At 49.1% G+C, this 22565-nt stretch overlaps 1 protein-coding gene across 6 annotated transcripts in view; it reads left to right on the top strand.

Moving 5' to 3' along the window:
- The window catches only part of DENND4A (DENN domain containing 4A), a 172691-nt gene that overhangs the window by 109123 nt on the left and 41003 nt on the right, over positions 1-22565 (top strand). For all 6 annotated transcript variants that reach the window (XM_073653431.1, XM_073653436.1, XM_073653433.1 and 3 more), the window contains exons 5-9: positions 14650-14819; positions 15567-15808; positions 16468-16534; positions 19341-19399; positions 21171-21315. In XM_073653431.1, the coding sequence (XP_073509532.1) occupies positions 14650-14819; positions 15567-15808; positions 16468-16534; positions 19341-19399; positions 21171-21315 (683 nt within the window). The remainder of the gene's footprint in view (positions 1-14649; positions 14820-15566; positions 15809-16467; positions 16535-19340; positions 19400-21170; positions 21316-22565) is intronic.

Genomic DNA, 22565 nt, shown 5'->3' with positions numbered 1-22565 from the left:
TCCACCTGTACTGCTGCCAGTGTGTCTGTTATTGACTGCAGCCCTGAGTCTCCACCTGTACTGCTGCCAGTGTGTCTGTTATTGACTGCAGCCCTGAGTCTCCACCTCTACTGCTGCCAGTGTGTCTGTTATTGACTGCAGTCCTGAGTCTCCACCTGTACTGCTACCAGTGTGTCTGTTATTGACTGCAGTCCTGAGTTTCTGCCGCTGCTGCCAGTGTGTCTGTTATTGACTGCAGCCCTGAGTCTCCACCTGTACTGCTGCCAGTGTGTCTGTTATTGACTGCAGCCCTGAGTCTCCACCTGTACTGCTGCCAGTGTGTCTGTTATTGACTGCAGCCCTGAGTCTCCACCTCTACTGCTGCCAGTGTGTCTGTTACTGACTGCAGCCCTGAGTCTCCACCTGTACTGCTGCCAGTGTGTCTGTTATTGACTGCAGCCCTGAGTCTCCACCTGTACTGCTGCCAGTGTGTCTGTTATTGACTGCAGCCCTGAGTCTCCACCTGTACTGCTGCCAGTGTGTCTGTTATTGACTGCAGCCCTGAGTCTCCACCTGTACTGCTGCCAGTGTGTCTGTTATTGACTGCAGCCCTGAGTCTCCACCTGTACTGCTGCCAGTGTGTCTGTTATTGACTGCAGCCCTGAGTCTCCACCTGTACTGCTGCCAGTGTGTCTGTTATTGACTGCAGCCCTGAGTCTCCACCTGTACTGCTGCCAGTGTGTCTGTTATTGACTGTAGTGCTGAGTCTCCACCTGTACTGCTGCCAGTGTGTCTGTTATTGACTGCAGCCCTGAGTCTCCACCTGTACTGCTGCCAGTGTGTCTGTTATTGACTGCAGCCCTGAGTCTCCACCTCTACTGCTGCCAGTGTGTCTGTTATTGACTGTAGTGCTGAGTCTCCACCTGTACTGCTGCCAGTGTGTCTGTTATTGACTGCAGCCCTGAGTCTCCACCTCTGCTGCTGCCAGTGTGTCTGTTATTGACTGCAGCCCTGAGTCTCCACCTGTACTGCTGCCAGTGTGTCTGTTATTGACTGTAGTGCTGAGTCTCCACCTGTACTGCTGCCAGTGTGTCTGTTATTGACTGCAGCCCTGAGTCTCCACCTGTACTGCTGCCAGTGTGTCTGTTATTGACTGCAGCCCTGAGTCTCCACCTCTACTGCTGCCAGTGTGTCTGTTATTGACTGCAGTCCTGAGTCTCCACCTGTACTGCTGCCAGTGTGTCTGTTATTGACTGCAGCCCTGAGTCTCCACCTCTACTGCTGCCAGTGTGTCTGTTATTGACTGCAGTCCTGAGTCTCCACCTCTACTGCTGCCAGTGTGTCTGTTATTGACTGCAGCCCTGAGTCTCCACCTGTACTGCTACCAGTGTGTCTGTTATTGACTGCAGTCCTGAGTCTCTGCCGCTGCTGCCAGTGTGTCTGTTATTGACTGCAGCCCTGAGTCTCCACCTGTACTGCTGCCAGTGTGTCTGTTATTGACTGCAGCCCTGAGTCTCCACCTCTACTGCTGCCAGTGTGTCTGTTATTGACTGCAGTCCTGAGTCTCCACCTGTACTGCTGCCAGTGTCTGTTATTGACTGCAGCCCTGAGTCTCCACCTGTACTGCTGCCAGTGTGTCTGTTATTGACTGCAGCCCTGAGTCTCCACCTGTACTGCTGCCAGTGTGTCTGTTATTGACTGCAGCCCTGAGTCTCCACCTCTACTGCTGCCAGTGTGTCTGTTATTGACTGCAGCCCTGAGTCTCCACCTGTACTGCTGCCACTGTGTCTGTTATTGACTGCAGCCCTGAGTCTCCACCTGTACTGCTGCCAGTGTGTCTGTTATTGACTGCAGTCCTGAGTCTCCACCTCTACTGCTGCCAGTGTGTCTGTTATTGACTGCAGCCCTGAGTCTCCACCTGTACTGCTGCCAGTGTGTCTGTTATTGACTGCAGTCCTGAGTCTCTGCCGCTGCTGCCAGTGTCTCTTATTGACTGTAGTGCTGAGTCTCCACCTGTACTGCTACCAGTGTGTCTGTTATTGACTGCAGCCCTGAGTCTCCACCTGTACTGCTGCCAGTGTGTCTGTTATTGACTGCAGTCCTGAGTCTCCACCTCTACTGCTGCCAGTGTGTCTGTTATTGACTGCAGCCCTGAGTCTCCACCTGTACTGCTGCCAGTGTGTCTGTTATTGACTGTTTCCTGAGTCTCCACCTGTACTGCTGCCAGTGTGTCTCTTATTGACTGCAGCCCTGAGTCTCCACCTGTACTGCTGCCAGTGTGTCTGTTATTGACTGCAGCCCTGAGTCTCCACCTCTACTGCTGCCAGTGTGTCTGTTATTGACTGCAGCCCTGAGTCTCCACCTGTACTGCTGCCAGTGTGTCTCTTATTGACTGCAGCCCTGAGTCTCCACCTTAGTGCTGCCAGTGTGTCTGTTATTGACTGCAGTCCTGAGTCTCCACCTCTACTGCTGCCAGTGTGTCTGTTATTGACTGCAGCCCTGAGTCTCCACCTGTACTGCTACCAGTGTGTCTGTTATTGACTGCAGTCCTGAGTCTCTGCCGCTGCTGCCAGTGTGTCTGTTATTGACTGCAGCCCTGAGTCTCCACCTGTACTGCTGCCAGTGTGTCTGTTATTGACTGCAGCCCTGAGTCTCCACCTGTACTGCTGCCAGTGTGTCTGTTATTGACTGCAGCCTTGAGTCTCCACCTGTACTGCTGCCAGTGTGTCTGTTATTGACTGCAGCCCTGAGTCTCCACCTCTACTGCTGCCAGTGTGTCTGTTATTGACTGCAGTCCTGAGTCTCCACCTGTACTGCTGCCAGTGTGTCTGTTATTGACTGCAGCCTTGAGTCTCCACCTGTACTGCTGCCAGTGTGTCTGTTATTGACTGCAGTCCTGAGTCTCCACCTGTACTGCTGCCAGTGTGTCTGTTATTGACTGCAGCCCTGAGTCTCCACCTGTACTGCTGCCAGTGTGTCTGTTATTGACTGCAGCCCTGAGTCTCCACCTGTACTGCTGCCAGTGTGTCTGTTATTGACTGCAGCCCTGAGTCTCCACCTGTACTGCTGCCAGTGTGTCTGTTATTGACTGCAGCCCTGAGTCTCCACCTCTACTGCTGCCAGTGTGTCTGTTATTGACTGCAGCCCTGAGTCTCCACCTCTACTGCTGCCAGTGTGTCTGTTATTGACTGCAGCCCTGAGTCTCCACCTCTACTGCTGCCAGTGTGTCTGTTATTGACTGCAGCCCTGAGTCTCCACCTCTACTGCTGCCAGTGTGTCTGTTATTGACTGCAGTCCTGAGTCTCCACCTGTACTGCTGCCAGTGTGTCTGTTATTGACTGCAGCCCTGAGTCTCCACCTGTACTGCTACCAGTGTGTCTGTTATTGACTGCAGTCCTGAGTCTCCACCTGTACTGCTGCCAGTGTGTCTGTTATTGACTGCAGTCCTGAGTCTCCACCTGTACTGCTACCAGTGTGTCTGTTATTGACTTCAGCCCTGAGTCTCTGCCGCTGCTGCCAGTGTCTGTTATTGACTGCAGTCCTGAGTCTCTGCCGCTGCTGCCAGTGTCTCTTATTGACTGCAGTCCTGAGTCTCTGCCGCTGCTGCCAGTGTCTCTTATTGACTGTAGTGCTGAGTCTCCACCTGTACTGCTGCCAGTGTGTCTGTTATTGATTGCAGTCCTGAGTCTCCACCTGTACTGCTGCCAGTGTGTGTTATTGACTGCAGCCCTGAGTCTCCACCTCTACTGCTGCCAGTGTGTCTGTTACTGACTGCAGCCCTGAGTCTCCACCTCTACTGCTGCCAGTGTGTCTGTTATTGACTGTAGTGCTGAGTCTCCACCTCTACTGCTGCCAGTGTGTCTGTTATTGACTGCAGCCCTGCGTCTCCACCTGTACTGCTGCCAGTGTGTCTGTTATTGACTGCAGCCCTGAGTCTCCACCTGTACTGCTGCCAGTGTGTCTGTTATTGACTGCAGCCCTGAGTCTCCACCTGTACTGCTGCCAGTGTGTCTGTTATTGACTGCAGCCCTGAGTCTCCACCTCTACTGCTGCCAGTGTGTCTGTTATTGACTGCAGCCCTGAGTCTCCACCTCTACTGCTGCCAGTGTGTCTGTTATTGACTGCAGCCCTGAGCCTCCACCTCTACTGCTACCAGTGTGTCTGTTATTGACTGCAGCCCTGAGTCTCCACCTGTACTGCTGCCAGTGTGTCTGTTATTGACTGCAGCCCTGAGTCTCCACCTGTACTGCTGCCAGTGTGTCTGTTATTGACTGCAGCCCTGAGTCTCCACCTGTACTGCTGCCAGTGTGTCTGTTATTGACTGCAGCCCTGCGTCTCCACCTGTACTGCTGCCAGTGTGTCTGTTATTGACTGCAGCCCTGAGTCTCCACCTGTACTGCTGCCAGTGTGTCTGTTATTGACTGCAGCCCTGAGTCTCCACCTGTACTGCTGCCAGTGTGTCTGTTATTGACTGCAGCCCTGAGTCTCCACCTCTACTGCTGCCAGTGTGTCTGTTATTGACTGCAGCCCTGAGTCTCCACCTCTACTGCTGCCAGTGTGTCTGTTATTGACTGCAGCCCTGAGCCTCCACCTCTACTGCTACCAGTGTGTCTGTTATTGACTGCAGCCCTGAGTCTCCACCTGTACTGCTGCCAGTGTGTCTGTTATTGACTGCAGCCCTGAGCCTCCACCTGTACTGCTACCAGTGTGTCTGTTATTGACTGCAGCCCTGAGTCTCCACCTGTACTGCTGCCAGTGTGTCTGTTATTGACTGCAGCCCTGAGTCTCCACCTGTACTGCTGCCAGTGTGTCTGTTATTGACTGCAGCCCTGAGTCTCCACCTCTACTGCTGCCAGTGTGTCTGTTATTGACTGCAGCCCTGAGTCTCCACCTCTACTGCTACCAGTGTGTCTGTTATTGACTGCAGTCCTGAGTCTCCACCTCTACTGCTGCCAGTGTGTCTGTTATTGACTGCAGTCCTGAGTCTCCACCTCTACTGCTACCAGTGTGTCTGTTATTGACTGCAGCCCTGAGTCTCCACCTGTACTGCTGCCAGTGTGTCTGTTATTGACTGTAGTGCTGAGTCTCCACCTGTACTGCTACCAGTGTGTCTGTTATTGACTGCAGTCCTGAGTCTCTGCCGCTGCTGCCAGTGTGTCTGTTACTGACTGCAGCCCTGAGTCTCCACCTGTACTGCTACCAGTGTGTCTGTTATTGACTGCAGTCCTGAGTCTCTGCCGCTGCTGCCAGTGTGTCTGTTACTGACTGCAGCCCTGAGTCTCCACCTCTACTGCTGCCGGAGTGTCTGTTATTGACTGCAGCCCTGAGTCTCCACCTCTACTGCTGCCAGTGTGTCTGTTACTGACTGCAGCCCTGAGTCTCCACCTGTACTGCTGCCAGTGTGTCTGTTATTGACTGCAGCCCTGAGTCTCCACCTGTACTGCTGCCAGTGTGTCTGTTATTGACTGCAGCCCTGAGTCTCCACCTGTACTGCTGCCAGTGTGTCTGTTATTGACTGCAGCCCTGAGTCTCCACCTGTACTGCTGCCAGTGTGTCTGTTATTGACTGCAGCCCTGAGTCTCCACCTCTACTGCTGCCAGTGTGTCTGTTATTGACTGCAGCCCTGAGTCTCCACCTGTACTGCTGCCAGTGTGTCTGTTATTGACTGCAGCCCTGAGTCTCCACCTGTACTGCTGCCAGTGTGTCTGTTATTGACTGCAGCCCTGAGTCTCCACCTCTACTGCTGCCAGTGTGTCTGTTATTGACTGCAGCCCTGAGTCTCCACCTCTACTGCTGCCAGTGTGTCTGTTATTGACTGCAGCCCTGAGTCTCCACCTCTACTGCTGCCAGTGTGTCTGTTATTGACTGCAGCCCTGAGTCTCCACCTCTACTGCTGCCAGTGTGTCTGTTATTGACTGCAGCCCTGAGCCTCCACCTCTACTGCTGCCAGTGTGTCTGTTATTGACTGCAGCCCTGAGCCTCCACCTCTACTGCTGCCAGTGTGTCTGTTATTGACTGCAGCCCTGAGTCTCCACCTCTACTGCTGCCAGTGTGTCTGTTATTGACTGCAGCCCTGAGTCTCCACCTGTACTGCTGCCAGTGTGTCTGTTATTGACTGCAGCCCTGAGTCTCCACCTGTACTGCTGCCAGTGTGTCTGTTATTGACTGTAGTGCTGAGTCTCCACCTGTACTGCTGCCAGTGTGTCTGTTATTGACTGCAGCCCTGAGTCTCCACCTGTACTGCTGCCAGTGTGTCTGTTATTGACTGCAGCCCTGAGTCTCCACCTGTACTGCTGCCAGTGTGTCTGTTATTGACTGTAGTGCTGAGTCTCCACCTGTACTGCTGCCAGTGTGTCTGTTATTGACTGCAGCCCTGAGTCTCCACCTGTACTGCTGCCAGTGTGTCTGTTATTGACTGCAGCCCTGAGTCTCCACCTGTACTGCTGCCAGTGTGTCTGTTATTGACTGCAGCCCTGAGTCTCCACCTGTACTGCTGCCAGTGTGTCTGTTATTGACTGCAGCCCTGAGTCTCCACCTGTACTGCTGCCAGTGTGTCTGTTATTGACTGCAGCCCTGAGTCTCCACCTCTACTGCTGCCAGTGTGTCTGTTATTGACTGCAGCCCTGAGTCTCCACCTCTACTGCTGCCAGTGTGTCTGTTATTGACTGCAGCCCTGAGTCTCCACCTGTACTGCTGCCAGTGTGTCTGTTATTGACTGTAGTGCTGAGTCTCCACCTGTACTGCTGCCAGTGTGTCTGTTATTGACTGCAGCCCTGAGTCTCCACCTCTACTGCTGCCAGTGTGTCTGTTATTGACTGCAGCCCTGAGTCTCCACCTCTACTGCTGCCAGTGTGTCTGTTATTGACTGCAGTCCTGAGCCTCCACCTCTACTGCTGCCAGTGTGTCTGTTATTGACTGCAGCCCTGAGTCTCCACCTCTACTGCTGCCGGTGTGTCTGTTATTGACTGCAGCCCTGAGTCTCCACCTCTACTGCTGCCAGTGTGTCTGTTACTGACTGCAGCCCTGAGTCTCCACCTGTACTGCTGCCAGTGTGTCTGTTATTGACTGCAGCCCTGAGTCTCCACCTGTACTGCTGCCAGTGTGTCTGTTATTGACTGCAGTCCTGAGTCTCCACCTCTACTGCTGCCAGTGTGTCTGTTATTGACTGCAGTCCTGAGTCTCCACCTGTACTGCTGCCAGTGTGTCTGTTATTGACTGCAGTCCTGAGTCTCTGCCGCTGCTGCCAGTGTCTCTTATTGACTGTAGTGCTGAGTCTCCACCTGTACTGCTACCAGTGTGTCTGTTATTGACTGCAGCCCTGAGTCTCCACCTCTACTGCTGCCGGTGTGTCTGTTATTGACTGCAGCCCTGAGTCTCCACCTCTACTGCTGCCAGTGTGTCTGTTACTGACTGCAGCCCTGAGTCTCCACCTGTACTGCTGCCAGTGTGTCTGTTATTGACTGCAGCCCTGAGTCTCCACCTGTACTGCTGCCAGTGTGTCTGTTATTGACTGCAGTCCTGAGTCTCCACCTCTACTGCTGCCAGTGTGTCTGTTATTGACTGCAGTCCTGAGTCTCCACCTGTACTGCTGCCAGTGTGTCTGTTATTGACTGCAGTCCTGAGTCTCTGCCGCTGCTGCCAGTGTCTCTTATTGACTGCAGTGCTGAGTCTCCACCTGTACTGCTACCAGTGTGTCTGTTATTGACTGCAGCCCTGAGTCTCCACCTGTACTGCTGCCAGTGTGTCTGTTATTGACTGCAGTCCTGAGTCTCCACCTCTACTGCTGCCAGTGTGTCTGTTATTGACTGCAGTCCTGAGTCTCCACCTGTACTGCTGCCAGTGTGTCTGTTATTGACTGCAGCCCTGAGTCTCCACCTCTACTGCTGCCAGTGTGTCTGTTATTGACTGCAGCCCTGAGTCTCCACCTCTACTGCTACCAGTGTGTCTGTTATTGACTGCAGCCCTGAGTCTCCACCTCTACTGCTGCCAGTGTGTCTGTTATTGACTGCAGCCCTGAGTCTCCACCTCTACTGCTGCCAGTGTGTCTGTTATTGACTGCAGCCCTGAGTCTCCACCTCTACTGCTGCCAGTGTGTCTGTTATTGACTGCAGCCCTGAGCCTCCACCTCTACTGCTGCCAGTGTGTCTGTTATTGACTGCAGCCCTGAGCCTCCACCTCTACTGCTGCCAGTGTGTCTGTTATTGACTGCAGCCCTGAGTCTCCACCTGTACTGCTGCCAGTGTGTCTGTTATTGACTGCAGCCCTGAGTCTCCACCTGTACTGCTGCCAGTGTGTCTGTTATTGACTGCAGCCCTGAGTCTCCACCTGTACTGCTGCCAGTGTGTCTGTTATTGACTGCAGCCCTGAGTCTCCACCTGTACTGCTGCCAGTGTGTCTGTTATTGACTGCAGCCCTGAGTCTCCACCTGTACTGCTGCCAGTGTGTCTGTTATTGACTGCAGCCCTGAGTCTCCACCTGTACTGCTGCCAGTGTGTCTGTTATTGACTGTAGTGCTGAGTCTCCACCTGTACTGCTGCCAGTGTGTCTGTTATTGACTGCAGCCCTGAGTCTCCACCTGTACTGCTGCCAGTGTGTCTGTTATTGACTGCAGCCCTGAGTCTCCACCTCTACTGCTGCCAGTGTGTCTGTTATTGACTGCAGTCCTGAGTCTCCACCTCTACTGCTACCAGTGTGTCTGTTATTGACTGCAGCCCTGAGTCTCCACCTCTACTGCTGCCAGTGTGTCTGTTATTGACTGCAGCCCTGAGTCTCCACCTGTACTGCTGCCAGTGTGTCTGTTATTGACTGCAGCCCTGAGTCTCCACCTGTACTGCTGCCAGTGTGTCTGTTATTGACTGTAGTGCTGAGTCTCCACCTGTACTGCTGCCAGTGTGTCTGTTATTGACTGCAGCCCTGAGTCTCCACCTGTACTGCTGCCAGTGTGTCTGTTATTGACTGCAGCCCTGAGTCTCCACCTCTACTGCTGCCAGTGTGTCTGTTATTGACTGCAGTCCTGAGTCTCCACCTGTACTGCTACCAGTGTGTCTGTTATTGACTGCAGTCCTGAGTTTCTGCCGCTGCTGCCAGTGTGTCTGTTATTGACTGCAGCCCTGAGTCTCCACCTGTACTGCTGCCAGTGTGTCTGTTATTGACTGCAGCCCTGAGTCTCCACCTCTACTGCTGCCAGTGTGTCTGTTACTGACTGCAGCCCTGAGTCTCCACCTGTACTGCTGCCAGTGTGTCTGTTATTGACTGCAGCCCTGAGTCTCCACCTGTACTGCTGCCAGTGTGTCTGTTATTGACTGCAGCCCTGAGTCTCCACCTGTACTGCTGCCAGTGTGTCTGTTATTGACTGCAGCCCTGAGTCTCCACCTGTACTGCTGCCAGTGTGTCTGTTATTGACTGCAGCCCTGAGTCTCCACCTGTACTGCTGCCAGTGTGTCTGTTATTGACTGCAGCCCTGAGTCTCCACCTGTACTGCTGCCAGTGTGTCTGTTATTGACTGTAGTGCTGAGTCTCCACCTGTACTGCTGCCAGTGTGTCTGTTATTGACTGCAGCCCTGAGTCTCCACCTCTACTGCTGCCAGTGTGTCTGTTATTGACTGCAGCCCTGAGTCTCCACCTGTACTGCTGCCAGTGTGTCTGTTATTGACTGCAGCCCTGAGTCTCCACCTGTACTGCTGCCAGTGTGTCTGTTATTGACTGTAGTGCTGAGTCTCCACCTGTACTGCTGCCAGTGTGTCTGTTATTGACTGTAGTGCTGAGTCTCCACCTGTACTGCTGCCAGTGTGTCTGTTATTGACTGTAGTGCTGAGTCTCCACCTGTACTGCTGCCAGTGTGTCTGTTATTGACTGCAGCCCTGAGTCTCCACCTCTACTGCTGCCAGTGTGTCTGTTATTGACTGCAGCCCTGAGTCTCCACCTGTACTGCTGCCAGTGTGTCTGTTATTGACTGCAGCCCTGAGTCTCCACCTGTACTGCTGCCAGTGTGTCTGTTATTGACTGCAGCCCTGAGTCTCCACCTCTACTGCTGCCAGTGTGTCTGTTATTGACTGCAGTCCTGAGTCTCCACCTGTACTGCTACCAGTGTGTCTGTTATTGACTGCAGTCCTGAGTCTCTGCCGCTGCTGCCAGTGTGTCTGTTATTGACTGCAGCCCTGAGTCTCCACCTGTACTGCTGCCAGTGTGTCTGTTATTGACTGCAGTCCTGAGTCTCCACCTGTACTGCTGCCAGTGTGTCTGTTATTGACTGCAGCCCTGAGTCTCCACCTGTACTGCTGCCAGTGTGTCTGTTATTCACTGCAGCCCTGAGTCTCCACCTGTACTGCTGCCAGTGTGTCTGTTATTGACTGCAGCCCTGAGTCTCCACCTCTACTGCTGCCAGTGTGTCTGTTATTGACTGCAGCCCTGAGTCTCCACCTGTACTGCTGCCACTGTGTCTGTTATTGACTGCAGCCCTGAGTCTCCACCTGTACTGCTGCCAGTGTGTCTGTTATTGACTGCAGTCCTGAGTCTCCACCTCTACTGCTGCCAGTGTGTCTGTTATTGACTGCAGTCCTGAGTCTCCACCTGTACTGCTGCCAGTGTGTCTGTTATTGACTGCAGTCCTGAGTCTCTGCCGCTGCTGCCAGTGTCTCTTATTGACTGTAGTGCTGAGTCTCCACCTGTACTGCTACCAGTGTGTCTGTTATTGACTGCAGCCCTGAGTCTCCACCTGTACTGCTGCCAGTGTGTCTGTTATTGACTGCAGTCCTGAGTCTCCACCTCTACTGCTGCCAGTGTGTCTGTTATTGACTGCAGCCCTGAGTCTCCACCTGTACTGCTGCCGGTGTGTCTGTTATTGACTGCAGCCCTGAGTCTCCACCTGTACTGCTGCCAGTGTGTCTCTTATTGACTGCAGCCCTGAGTCTCCACCTCTACTGCTGCCAGTGTGTCTGTTATTGACTGCAGTCCTGAGTCTCCACCTCTACTGCTGCCAGTGTGTCTGTTATTGACTGCAGCCCTGAGTCTCCACCTGTACTGCTACCAGTGTGTCTGTTATTGACTGCAGTCCTGAGTCTCTGCCGCTGCTGCCAGTGTGTCTGTTATTGACTGCAGCCCTGAGTCTCCACCTGTACTGCTGCCAGTGTGTCTGTTATTGACTGCAGCCTTGAGTCTCCACCTGTACTGCTGCCAGTGTGTCTGTTATTGACTGCAGTCCTGAGTCTCCACCTGTACTGCTGCCAGTGTGTCTGTTATTGACTGCAGCCCTGAGTCTCCACCTGTACTGCTGCCAGTGTGTCTGTTATTGACTGCAGCCCTGAGTCTCCACCTGTACTGCTGCCAGTGTGTCTGTTATTGACTGCAGCCCTGAGTCTCCACCTGTACTGCTGCCAGTGTGTCTGTTATTGACTGCAGTCCTGAGTCTCCACCTGTACTGCTGCCAGTGTGTCTATTATTGACTGCAGTCCTGAGTCTCCACCTGTACTGCTGCCAGTGTGTCTGTTATTGACTGCAGCCCTGAGTCTCCACCTGTACTGCTGCCAGTGTGTCTGTTATTGACTGCAGCCCTGAGTCTCCACCTGTACTGCTGCCAGTGTGTCTGTTATTGACTGCAGCCCTGAGTCTCCACCTCTACTGCTGCCAGTGTGTCTGTTATTGACTGCAGCCCTGAGTCTCCACCTCTACTGCTGCCAGTGTGTCTGTTATTGACTGCAGCCCTGAGTCTCCACCTCTACTGCTGCCAGTGTGTCTGTTATTGACTGCAGCCCTGAGTCTCCACCTCTACTGCTGCCAGTGTGTCTGTTATTGACTGCAGCCCTGAGTCTCCACCTCTACTGCTGCCAGTGTGTCTGTTATTGACTGCAGCCCTGAGTCTCCACCTCTACTGCTGCCAGTGTGTCTGTTATTGACTGCAGTCCTGAGTCTCCACCTGTACTGCTGCCAGTGTGTCTGTTATTGACTGCAGCCCTGAGTCTCCACCTGTACTGCTACCAGTGTGTCTGTTATTGACTGCAGCCCTGAGTCTCCACCTCTACTGCTACCAGTGTGTCTGTTATTGACTGCAGTCCTGAGTCTCCACCTGTACTGCTACCAGTGTGTCTGTTATTGACTTCAGCCCTGAGTCTCTGCCGCTGCTGCCAGTGTCTGTTATTGACTGCAGTCCTGAGTCTCTGCCGCTGCTGCCAGTGTCTCTTATTGACTGCAGTCCTGAGTCTCTGCCGCTGCTGCCAGTGTCTCTTATTGACTGTAGTGCTGAGTCTCCACCTGTACTGCTGCCAGTGTGTCTGTTATTGATTGCAGTCCTGAGTCTCCACCTGTACTGCTGCCAGTGTGTGTTATTGACTGCAGCCCTGAGTCTCCACCTCTACTGCTGCCAGTGTGTCTGTTATTGACTGCAGCCCTGAGTCTCCACCTGTACTGCTGCCAGTGTGTCTGTTATTGACTGCAGCCCTGAGTCTCCACCTGTACTGCTGCCAGTGTGTCTGTTATTGACTGCAGCCCTGAGTCTCCACCTGTACTGCTACCAGTGTGTCTGTTATTGACTGCAGCCCTGAGTCTCCACCTGTACTGCTACCAGTGTGTCTGTTATTGACTGCAGCCCTGAGTCTCCACCTGTACTGCTACCAGTGTGTCTGTTATTGACTGCAGCCCTGAGTCTCCACCTGTACTGCTACCAGTGTGTCTGTTATTGACTGCAGCCCTGAGTCTCCACCTGTACTGCTACCAGTGTGTCTGTTATTGACTGCAGCCCTGAGTCTCCACCTGTACTGCTAACAGTGTGTCTGTTATTGACTGCAGTCCTGAGTCTCTGCCGCTGCTGCCAGTGTGTCTGTTATTGACTGCAGCCCTGAGTCTCCTCTGCTGCCAGTGTCTCTTAATGACTGCAGTGCTGAGACTCGGCGTTGCACTCTGGAGGGTGAGGAAATCAGGTTTTTGTTTTTTTTTCAATCCTTCTTCCGATGGAAAACCCCCTTTCAATATAGCGATAAGAGAAGTAACACCTGATTTATTAGTAGACTGTGGCCAGTATGGCTGCCTCTGCATCTGTGATCAGGGGTCGTTTCCCTGATGGAGATGTAAGCTGGCCATACATATTAGATAGCTTTTGGCTGAATGAAGCCCGTCTCTCTCATACGTAGGATGTTTGTTTGGCCGAGCGCTCCTGTGTTCTCTGAGAAAGCTGCAGGCTGACACATTGGTCAGACGCTTATCTCAGGGAGAACAATGCAATCAGTGGTCCGAAATCAGACATGTGTGATCGACATCTCTCCCGACCATCAGTGGGCTGGTGCCCCCATACATATTAGTTTGTCGCTGAACCTGTAGTTATCGGTGGGATCAGCCAAATTAAGTCTGTGTGTGAGGACACTTGGTGTCTATTTATGGGGAGGGACATTTATCATACTGCAAATCACTTTTTTGGGGGGGTGCGAAAAAACCCATGGAGGTTAATTAGCAGCCAAAATGGTTTCCAGAAGCCGATCTAACCAAGACTATGTTCACATATGTGTCGGTGGCTATATAAGATTGTCAGATTTGATGGGAAGGTTATCTCTGCCAAAATGGACATTATAATAGTACTTGTCAGGCCCTTTTATAAGTCGCTGGGGTCCATCAGGCAACTGATCCAGCATTGTGTATTATAATCACAACCTCAGGGTTGTCACGACACTGTTGTAGGATATCCCGGAGCTAAGGGCACCCTAACTATCCCTGCTGCCCTATTACTTCTGATGGTGAAGACGCCGGGGCCTTGTGCCTTGCTGAGCTCTTAAAACAGTCCTTATCTGTCACCACCCCTACCCAGGGAAGTGTGGAGTAAGTAGTGTATAAGAATACACAAACCAGATAAATAAGAGTAGACGTACAGGGATAAATGAAAATACCAATCATACAAATATGCACTCACAAGCAGAGTGGAACACCGGGAAGGAAATGGAAGGAAAAAACAAATAGGATAGGATGAGGATATGCACACAGACAAATCACCAAGCAACAGTCTCTAGAACAACTCTCCAGACGCCTCCTCAAACAACCAACACCTCCAACTCCAGAACCAGGCAGTATGAAACTAACACTGGCAACCCCTGATTGCCAGAGACCAGTATATATAGCAGAGTAGAGTGGCAAACACAGAACAGCTGAGACCTTCAAAGCAGGAAAGCTCTAGAAGTTCTCAACTGAACAGATTAACCCCTGCACAACTAGAAGAAACCTGCACTGTTAAATATGATGGTGAAGTGCTTTTAATCCGTGCAGGAGTATGTGAAATCAGACACTACGGTCTTCTGGCCCCTCTGTCACGGTAAACCTTTGCCAAGGGGCCAAAGAAATGTCTTATAATGTATTCTCTGGAAGTCATGATGGGTCTTGTAGATGATTGATAACCAATGGGTTATCGAAACACCATGCACAATGCTGATTCCTGTACATTCCAGGCCCAGGAGGGGATAACACCACATCTGCAGGTTTCTGTGGATGACTGCTCGCACACCTATTGTTCCCAGGCTTGCACACTACGGGGTGTATACGGTCTATGATATTGGCTTTCCTTGAGGCTGTATATACAGGTTGCCATCGGCAGGTTGTCCAGTTCACACCACCAATGGTCTTTGAAGAGACTGCTGATTGTGAATGATATAACGCCACGATTCTGCTACGATAATCAGAGTATTTTCCTTTGTGCAGGTTTAATATGTAGATATCCAGAAGAGGATTATGAGTCCTTTCCTTTGCCGGAGTCGGTGCCTCTCTTCTGCCTGCCCATGGGGGCGACCATTGAATGCTGGACGTCCAACAGTAACTATCCGCTTCCAGTTTTTTCTACCTTTGTTCTAACTGGCGCATCTGCTGCAAAGGTACAAGCCATTGGGACTCCACGAGTAACAGCACCTACCTGTATATTGTACTGACTCACAGCTTTTCCTTTTTCTGCTGGGATAATGATAGGCTGGGGAGGATATAGCTGAAGCTTTCGCTATACTCTCTGCTTTTGGATTTAGGGGTATCCGGGCATTTTCTCCCACATGTAGCAAAATCATTTAAGCTGTCACCATCTTTTACATGTGTAAGCAGTGTTATGTTTGTTTTAGGATATGTCCTCCAATAAAATTATACCCTTTTTGTAAAGATCCGGTGTGCCATTCATGAGAAATCCAGCATAGAAGCTGTATGCAAATCGGGTGGGAAGTGCACTATGGGCGTGTCAGAGCATTTGGCTTATTTCCAAATACAGGGACACTCCCACAGTGCACTTCCTATCTGAATTGCATATAATTTCTCATGAATTGCACATCTGATCTTTTAAAAAAAAAAAAGGTATTTTTTTTGGGGGACGAGCACTTGTATAGCCTTACCATTGCTTCCATATATAAAAGCGGTCTGAACGAATTCTCACCTCGTGTGAATGCAGCCTGAAAGCAGGTTTTTGTTTCTACCTCTATAATATGGCTGTACTACACATAACAATGTGGGCTCCAGGTATTGCATTTGTAGCTCTACCTCTATATTCTGCCATTATACAGCTGTGTAAATCCTTTATTTACTGCTGTTATTTTACCTTCGTCTTGTTTTCTGATGTGTCTTATAAACTGCACTATTTTTAGGTGTACGGTGCGGCCATACAGTTTTACGAGCCATGTGGTCACGAGCAATTGACCGAAAAACAAAAAGTACAATTAGGACAGGCAAACAATGCAGAGGGAAGGATAGATGCCTCCAGAAGCATCCATGTCAGCAAGTGCATCTGCCTCCTGTCTCACTGGCCTTTCTTTGAGGCGTTCAAGAAATTTCTCACTTTCCTCTATCGCTATTCCATCTCTGGACCTCATGTGCTCCCAATAGAGAAGTAAGTAATCCTTACTGGAGGCCGTAAATAATTTACTGACATTGTCTTGTTCCAACGGCTCACATGAATGCACGCTGTGCTGAGCAGCATGACGCCCAGTGTCACACTCTTACTTACTGTACACATGCTGCCTATCAACTATCATACTTTGTTAAAGGGGGGTTGTCTCCTGTTTTTAAAAAAACCCAGTTGCAGTTTTTTCTAAAAACAAGCTGGGCTTTACTCACCCGGTCCAACAATGCTTCCAGTGTTATTGGCTGCAGCTCTGACTTCAAATCAACAGCGCAGCAGTCGATCAGTGAGCTCAGCGGTTCTGAGTGGGGCATTCTGTCTACGTGGGCAGAGAGGCTGTGCTCACTGATTGGCTGGTGATGTGCTGCAGCCAATATCAGACACCGGGACCAGCGGTGGACCTGGGGAGAGTGAGTAAACTGAGGTTTGTTAGTTTTTCTATGGTAAACTGCCCTGGGACCAGGATTTTTTAAAGGGGAACCTTTTCCTGATCAATAATGTATTTAATTCACTATAATCCTTTTTGTTCAATATATAATTTTGGGGAAAAAAATTCTGCTTTACAAAAAGTAAGACTTTTTTGCTTTTGAATTTAGTGGATATTTCACATTAGTCACTTCATTTTCCTTTATTCTTCCTTCGTCCAGACACATCTCTCACTTCATGCATAAAGTCCCATTCCCATCTCCACAGAGGCCAAGAATATTGGTACAGGTAAGTGCACGACCTTAAATTAGACAATTTCTGTGCTTATCGAGTTAAAGGGGCAATGCCATCTCAGAGGTTTCTCCACAGGATGCACCATAAATGTCTGATAGATGTATGCCCCATTGCAGAGGCTTTTTAGGGCTTCCGTTATTAATCTAGGAAACTGTAAGTGATCATACACATTTTAAAATGTTGATGTATAAAAACATATGTAAAATAAGGACACATTGATGACAATACGGATGAAAATCGATTTTATACTTTAATCTGAACCTGGGCTCATATAAAGGAAACCAGGGTCTTCACACGCACGGCCTCTCCATTACCAGTAGAACCTGATTAGACCTTTTCTCGACACAGATATAAGTCCCTGTTGGTAAAAAAAAAAAAAAAAAAAAAAACTTTTTAATTTTTGGCATATTTCTTGTTTTCTTATTCACCGCTTCAATGTTGTTGAATAAGAAAACAAGACAAAAATTAAGTTTTTTTTTTATGTTGAAGTTTTATGAATCATTGTTTTTTTTTTTAAAACTGATGTCCATCTTAAAGAGTCTGTAAATCTAGGAGCCGCACTAATTGCTTGAAGGGTGGCCCAGCTGATCAAACCTTTTGGATATGTGTGAAGTTTTTAAGATCGTACGTTTGCTTAAATATTCTAGTATATTCTTAAACCTGTCAAAAGCCCGGCTAGAGAACAAAAAAAAGCCCCATCTGTCACCACTGTAATCCACTCTGTACCCCAGTGCTGCCACTGTGACTGTCTCTGCTGGACCCAAAGCGATGACCTCACGACCACCAGTCCCCTAACCTCTGAGTCCTCTGATTGTGGGGTCAGGTGACTGGTGGTCGGGACATCATCGCTGCCAGTCCAGTGTAGACTGCTAGAGCGGCAGTGGTGGAGTCAGGAGCAGATTTGCCTATCCTAATGATACCAATGGCCATTAAAGGGGTTGCCCACCTTTTGGGAATGTTTTTTTCTTAGCCCCAAATACATGCAGTTAAGTTTATCATTGAATATTTAGCACCGTTTGCCATTTATAGCCCCTGTGTTGCACTTTCTTTTGCTTACTGCTGAATGGGATAACTGAGAATCCATCAGTCAACTCTTATCTGCTTTTTTCTTAACTCCTCAGCTGATTTATGGCCTTAGACCAAATTAAAGTTGTACCTGTAAGGAAATGAAGAGCCTGTAAAAACCAAGTGCAAAATTTATAATGAAACCTAACTGCAAAATTTATTTTTTCAGTCCCAAATATATTCATTTAACTAAAGAAAAAAAAAAAAAAGTCCCCAAAGAATGACAACCCTTTTAGTGTTTTCGTCTTTGTAATCCCTTGTGGACAGCCCACATAGATATCCCATCAATAGTGGATCAGAGGGATTTGCCAATAGAAATCTGATGTCTGTGGCCAGCTTCATAGAAGTTAGCGATACATATAAAGCGATGACATACGACTAGACAATTACATTCTCAGGAGATTAGTGTTAGTCCCAGAAGAATGACCAATACCAATCCAAGTGATGGCTTAGTCTAGTCCTATGTCATCACATATAAAACGATATTGTTAGTGAGACATATAAAGGGCCTTTACAGAGGCATTTATCTGTGGAAAATGTATAAGTTTAAGGGCCCGCTCCCACTTGCGATGAAATCGGACGAGTGCAATCCGATAAAAAATCAGATTGCACTCAGCTTAATGTTACTCTATGGTGCAGCTGACATCTGCAATCATTTTCTCATGCCGATTCGGCATGCAAAAACAATCGCTGCATGCTGCAAGTACATCCGAGAATCTGATCGCACGCACCCATACAAGTCTATGGGTTCGTGTGAAACATCGCACTGCACTAGAATATTATCTGAGTGCAGTGCGATTCCCGCGGATGCCAGCAATGGAGGAGATGGAGAAATTTAATTTCTCCGTCTCCTCAGCAGCTGTGCTCCGATTTTTACATGCAAGGGGATCGGAGCACAGAGCACTGACACTCGGCTCCTGCTCGCAGCAGAGCAGGACCCGAGTGTCATAGGCATCTCACATCCGATGCTCTCGCATGCCATTCGCTAGTGTGACTCCGGCCTTATGGCGTGGCTCCGGCCAGGCTATCTTACCCTTTACTGTTGTAAGCATTGAAGTAAGGACATGTACACACATGTGTTGTCTGTGTCTAAATGGCATCCATTTTTTATCAGATCCTTTTTGTCTTACGCTTGAAGAAACAAACACGGTTTTTTGACAGTCTGGCTGCTAGGTATACACAAGATGTCAGGCAGTTCGTCCTTAGCAGCCGGTCTGTCTCAGGTATAAGAGGTTTAAAGGAGTATTCTGACCTTGTAAAGCAGCCGCTGTGCTGGGAACTGCATTGTGGTCCCATTGAAGTTAATGAGATTGTCTGCAGTGTTTGTACAGCGGAGGGCAGATGTGCAGGAGAAGCTTGGTGGAGGATGAGGTGCTGCTCCTTTACAATCTCAGGATTAGTGGTAGTCCCAGAAGAATGACCAATACCAATCCAAGTGATGGCTTAGTCTAGTCATATGTCCTCACTGAACAAGATAAGAATACCTCTTTAAGTCCTAGAGACCTGAGTAATCAATCACTGTATGCTGCATTATTCATCTTTTCCAGAAGGATTAGATGATTTCTGGGTTAACTTGCACTGCTCTGCTTTGTTTTTTGCTGGACTTGGTGATGTTGCAATGATAATTATAATAATAAGTGTTTATTGTGCTGCTTGCCCTGCATGTTTCTCCTCTCATGTAAATCCAGCCCTTTCGCTCTGCTGATCAAACACAATTTGCTGTCTTTCCGAATAGCTGTCTCCGCACGATACCCTGATACTGAGCCAACCTGTGTCTTCACCGCTCCCACTGAGGCAAGTACACATCCTCCTGTGCCAGCGCCGACACTTGCAGGTGCACTCGTGGATCTGATGCTGCACCAGTAAAGCTAATTACATCTGATGGGTGCTGTCATGTGCCGGGCATGTCTCGTAGGCCTCCCAGCACAGTTGGGCTTTGGTTACTTCAGCAACCTCTTTTCCCGCAGTGCGACGTCTCTCTCCTTGCAGCGTGTCACGGGACACAGCAGTAAGACCAGCCTGGCGTTCATTAGTGCACCAGGGAGACATTGAAAAGACCGTGATTTGTCATTCTCCGCGGCTGCATAATAACAGCAACATTTACATTTAATTACTGTAAAATTAATTAGTGTTGAATAATTATCTTTTTTTTGTTCTGGAAGCTTGTCATTCCTGGCAGGGTCCCCCGACCTTCACTAGCAGACTACAGCAGCCCTGTATCTCCCATTTAATTACTCAACTGGAGTGACTCTTGTTGATTTAGTTCCTGGTCCCATTAGCTGTAAAGATTTTGCTAAATCATTGGTATCCCCAAATTATGACAGGCATGATTGTTAATAGACCTTAAACAAATTTAGTATTGTAGCTTAGACTGACTTTAACCGGGGTCGAACATTGTGCAAATACTGAGCAGAGAATAGAACAAAACAGGTGACTTTCCTCCGCACTGGTATGTCCGTCTGAATCAATAGTTCACATGAAAAATGCAGCGGAGCCCTCTAGGAGCCCTCTAATATTAATAAATGAGTTGAGCAAAAAGATTTGGAGGACCCTGGTAGAGCGGCCATGCTGGTAGTCCGTGGCCACGGAACCAAACCTGTGAGCCGCCTCCTACCTGCTGACTTCCCTGGCTTTAATTCTGATTAGTAGGCTCGGCATAACGCCGTGTGTGTGTCCTGCCATAATGGTGACGTCACTCCAAGCCCGCTGATCAGGAGGGGCACAGGGATGCCGACAGGTAGGAGAAGGTTCCAGGGATTTGTTTCGCCTGGACTACTGACATGGCCGCTGGACCAGGGTCCTGCAAATCTTTTTTTGCTCACCTCTAATTGTTGATGAAAGTAAAAGGTTGGAAGTAAAAGTTTGGGGTATTTGAGGGAACCTGTAACATTACACATGTGGTTTTACCTATGGGCAACATGTCTTAGAGTAGGAGGAGGAGAGCAGATTTATATGAAGCTATGGGAGAAAATTTAGTTGGTAGGCGGTCCAACATGCTGACAGATTTCTATGCTCCTAAGCCCTGAAAGAGCAGTGATTCAAGTTCTATCAATTTGGTCATCTTACATAATGGGAGCCATTTATCAAGCTAAATGTGCCAGAGTTTTTGTGCAGTTTGTGCGAAAAAACTGTCTTTCACGGCCTGCACCATATTTGTGTTTTAGACCCTCACTGCACTATGAGCATCGAGATGACGTGGCCTCATTGAAAAGGGGCATGCCTTACTGAGAAGGGACATGGTCTAGAGATGCATCAAAAAATGCACCAAAATTGTGGTGAATATTTCTGGTACAACTAAAAAACGGTGTAAAATCAGACAACACAGTCTTAAAACCAGACAGATTTATCTAGTGTCTAGTCTAAATTTACACTGTGTAAGGAATTAGACAGTACTAATAAATCTCCCCCCATGTCTGCACATGTGACACTATGTTCGGGGGGACTTCTTCTAGCTCTGTATTATATTGGGCTTTCACCACTCCTATATATTGGTATGTCTGGTGCTCATGTAGCCTCCGTGGTACGTGATTATACATTGTGCTTTCCTGTATCTTTGTGTTGGCAGCGGAGGGAAGTTCTCTACTTTACTGCAGAATTTGGGTCCCGAGAACGCAGTGACTCTCCTGGTCTTTGCAGTCACAGAACACAAGATTCTCATCCATTCCCTACGGCCGTCCGTCCTCACCAGTGTCACTGAGGCTTTGGTCTCGGTAAGTGGCTTTTAATACTCAGAAATATTCAGTTTTTATCGTTTAAAAAAAAAAATTATATTTGTAAAAAACCAAATGAGTTGATCCAATTTATTCCAAGGTTTTTCTGGATAACTGAAGGAGACCTTCAAGAAGAAAATGACTGGTCTGAAGCCTAAGACTGTGCTCTTGGCAGGTCATGGTGACATGTCCCCTACTGATTTCTATCATGAGCAGTGTTGTCATGGGGACTTTGTGTGAATGTGAATACGCACGCACGTCAATATCTTCTTGCTTAGTACCCAGTGTGTGTATATTTAGGATCACCCATGTGTTTGGTGATTTACATTTTCACAAGGTCTCCTGACAGCACTGCACCTGATGGAAATTCGAGCAGAAAGTGTTCTCCTCAGAATCTCGGGAGGACAACATTAATCAGATTTTTTTTTTCCATTTCTGACCTGCTAGTTAGACACATGCTGGCAGGTCATTTAAAAAAAAAAAATCACAGGCCATGAAAGTCCATTTACAAGGCAGATTGTCTGGTCTAATGAGACAGCCTCATAATAATCCAGATTCAGGACATATCACTGAATGTGCACACAGAGGTACAAATTGCAAGGCTGCAGCGGTCATAAGCTTTAGGGCGCTGGCATTAAAACGGCTATCTTTCCTGACCCTTCCCATACACCTGCACACTTGGATGAGCTGAGCGTGCATGTGTTCTCAGCCGGAAGAGGGAAGGGAGCTGCGGCAAAACACTTCTCTCTGAAGTTTATCGGAGAATCAGGAATATGGAAATACACCAGCCTAATTCTTCTGTCCCGTTGGGACACCCCCACACATATTTGTAAGTCCTGCCGATATAGACCCTAATAATTGTGACTTATGTTGGCCTCATCTGTGATTTAACGGCTCTCATAGAAGGGGCCATCATTTGACACGTATACAGGTGGAGGATATTAATGCAAAGAGGAAGATTTAGAAGAAGTCCTCCGTCATGTGCTAGTACTTCAGCAGTCTCGTCAGTATATTGCTTTTGCTCTGCGTTCCATATTAGTTAGCATTGTTTTTCATCTCATTGTCCTTGCACCTTCTGCCAGTGTAAGTATCCTTATACTGCGCAGCTCCGGGTCCCGCAGGTATTCCTTGCAGTGGCTGCATGGTAATGTTAGAAGCAGATTGAGATGCTCCATGGCCTCATTTACATCACATTAACTGGCTGCTCGCAGACTCTTGTTACTGGACTGAATCCAAATGCAGGATTTCCG

Source organism: Phyllobates terribilis, unplaced genomic scaffold (genome assembly GCF_046119375.1).
Source record: "Phyllobates terribilis strain yellow unplaced genomic scaffold, ASM4611937v1 Scaffold_11__3_contigs__length_659146591, whole genome shotgun sequence".
Classification (NCBI taxonomy): Eukaryota; Metazoa; Chordata; class Amphibia; order Anura; family Dendrobatidae; genus Phyllobates; species Phyllobates terribilis.
The sequence above is the reverse complement of the archived record's forward strand: the minus strand, read 5'-3'. Positions and strand labels throughout refer to the sequence as shown.